Source organism: Nannospalax galili, unplaced genomic scaffold (assembly GCF_000622305.1).
Source record: "Nannospalax galili isolate Female #2095 unplaced genomic scaffold, S.galili_v1.0 scaffold158, whole genome shotgun sequence".
NCBI classification, from domain to species: Eukaryota; Metazoa; Chordata; class Mammalia; order Rodentia; family Spalacidae; genus Nannospalax; species Nannospalax galili.
This window is the reverse complement of record NW_008345290.1, coordinates 2,760,811-2,763,401: the sequence shown is the minus strand read 5'-3', so window position 1 is coordinate 2,763,401 and position 2,591 is coordinate 2,760,811. Positions and strand designations below refer to the sequence as shown.

At 36.6% G+C, this 2,591-nt stretch overlaps 1 protein-coding gene across 2 annotated transcripts in view; it reads right to left on the bottom strand.

The window, feature by feature from the left end:
- The window catches only part of Nup42 (nucleoporin 42), a 14,209-nt gene that overhangs the window by 3,512 nt on the left and 8,106 nt on the right, over nucleotides 1-2,591 (bottom strand). Inside the window, exons 4-5 of one of the 2 annotated variants that reach the window (XM_008841464.3) lie at nucleotides 2,275-2,351; nucleotides 1,531-1,617 (exon numbers count right to left, since the gene is read on the bottom strand). In XM_008841464.3, the coding sequence (XP_008839686.1) occupies nucleotides 1,531-1,617; nucleotides 2,275-2,351 (164 nt within the window). The remainder of the gene's footprint in view (nucleotides 1-1,530; nucleotides 1,618-2,274; nucleotides 2,352-2,591) is intronic. The other variant, XM_029567575.1, reaches the window with a different exon arrangement.

Below are 2,591 nucleotides of genomic sequence, written 5' to 3'. Positions count from 1 at the left end.
ACCAAAAAAAAAAAAAAAAAAGCTTACTATTAAAATCCATCATACAATTCCTATTCTCTAAAAATATTTTATGCTTCTTCATCTCTGCTCATTGAAATCTTTATTTCCCTGTCAAGAAGCCTTTCACTGACTCCTCTTATAGACTTTCTAATCAAAACAAGCTGCGAGAGCTTCTCTCACTTAGAAGCACCACAGCATCTTAAAACATAACAACAATAATTTTATTGAAATCTAGTTCACATAAAATACATTCCTTTTATGTACATATTTCAGTGATTTTTGACACACTTATAACCACCATGTTCTATAAAAATCCAGAACGTTACTATTACCTTAAAAGTTCCTTGTATCCCTTTCCCAGGCAGCCAACACCCTTTTCCTCAACTCCTGGTCTGATGACTGCTCATCTGCTTATCACTGTAGAGAGTGCATGCTCTTTCTAGTTTCACAAAGGCAGACAAGTGGGTTTTCTTTTCCTTTTTTTTTTTTTTTTTTTTTTTTCCAGCCTACCTTCTCTTTCTCAGTTAATATTCACTAATAGGTAAATAAGTAAATGATTAAACAAATTCCAATATATTGATACAGTGGATTACTATTCATGATAAATGAATGAATGACTGATACATGCTAAAACCAGCTGAGGATGGGTTGTCTCAGACCAGCAGAGAGAGAGAGAGAGAGAGAGAGAGAGAGAGAATGAATGAGAATTAGCAAAGGGCAGAAATGTCCACCCTGGAGGGAAGTTCTCCAGTTCCTTTTCTATTAGCTCTCATTAATGGTGATTGGGGCCAACTCTAAACTAGGGTCAGAATACTTCCAAGAACTCCAGGTAGATTCAAATGGCATTACACAACTGCAAAGTGAAAGAAACACAGATATCCTTAAGTATCTGAATTTGCATAATAGTTCTCAATTTTCAAAACTAGTACTATGGGGCTGGAGAAATGGCTCAGCAGTTAAAAGCCTGTACTGCTCTTGCAGAGGACCTAAGTTTGGTTCTTAGCTCACAACTGCCTGTAACTCTGGGGGTTATCTGACACCCCTGGCCTCTGCAGGCGCCTGCACTCACATGCACGTACCTACATGCAGACACAAATACATAATTAAAAATAATAAATCTTAAAAAATTTACTACTACCCAAGTTAAAAACCTTACCCCAAAAATAGTTTTTAAAAAGCATATTTGTCCCTGCCTTTCTGAGGAATAGACAGAAACAGTTCCAGGACTTCAACTCTAAATGACAACATCTTGAGAATGTGTGTCATAACTGTCTAGAATTTTTTTTTTGCCCTTCAAATCCAAAGTACAACATCCTCTGGAAAAAAAAAAAAAAAAGGCAGTAGAAAGCCAGGCATGATGCTGCATGCCTATAATTCCATCACTGAGGAGGCTGAGGCAAGAGGGCTGCTTTGACTTCAGAACCAGCCCAGTAAATTCCAGGATAGCCCAGGCTATATAGCCCAGTGAGCTCTTATATCAAAAACCAACAAAACAAAAGGTAATTCTCTGAAGAAAACTCCAATACTCACCAAAGCTACTTTGGTTGACATGTTGAGATTTTTCAGTTCATTTATCCTATTCTTCCATTGACTTATTAACTGTTGAACAGAGTTTAGCTGAAGAGAGAAGACAAAAGCAGCTCAGTACTGAATGTTTAAACCTGCTCCTGTTGCTGAAGACACTCCAGCTCTATTTGCTCTCTCTCTCACTAACTCCTGGTATTGCTTGGTCAAGCACCTGGCAGTGCAGAGATGGTTCTATCTGTGCAGGTGAATTATGTCTATCTGGGCAGGTGAATTATGTTTAGTAGCTGAAATGCATGATCCTGACTGCAGACAACAGAAAAATATCATTTCTTTCAGGTGAAGAACTTATTCTGACTTCTTTTTTTGATATTTGATATGTGAAGATGCTAATCTGTTTAGCAAACTGCAGCTTATTTCATTTGATTTTTTTTTCTCTTTTTTGTATTCATCATGGGATCTGCACCTAACAGAGCTCAATAATATCTACAAATGATGAAAAGGTATGATTTCTGGGACTGGTTGATGGGTAACATGATAAAAATGATAAGCCAAATTATTATAGTTTATATCTCCTCATCAATGAAGACAAACTAAACAATTTCAAAGAGAATAGTCTAGAATAAAAGGTGTTGACTTGCAAAACATTAATAGTCTTCAACTTTGCCAAAACACAAGCAAGCCACTACAAACACAGAAAACAGTAACTGATGGCTAGTTATGAGAGGGAGGAATAGAAAACAAACTTACATAACTCTGTAAGTTATTGCTGGTTAAGAAGTTATGGTATTCAAGCCTCAACTCTTCTGGTGAAATGTCTGTAAAACCTGAAGTGAGGAATCAATTGGAATTTTAAAATAAAAACTGGTAATTTGGTAGTAAAGCTAGAATTGCTACACAAGAAAATATGCTAATGTTGATTATCAGAAAATTTTCAAAATCACAGGGAAAAAAAATGCAAAGCTTGTATTTTAATGCTTTATAAAGTATAAAATTAAGCCGGGCGTGGTTGCACACGCCTTTAGTCCCAGCACTCGGGAGGCAGAGGCAGGCGGATCTTTTTGAGT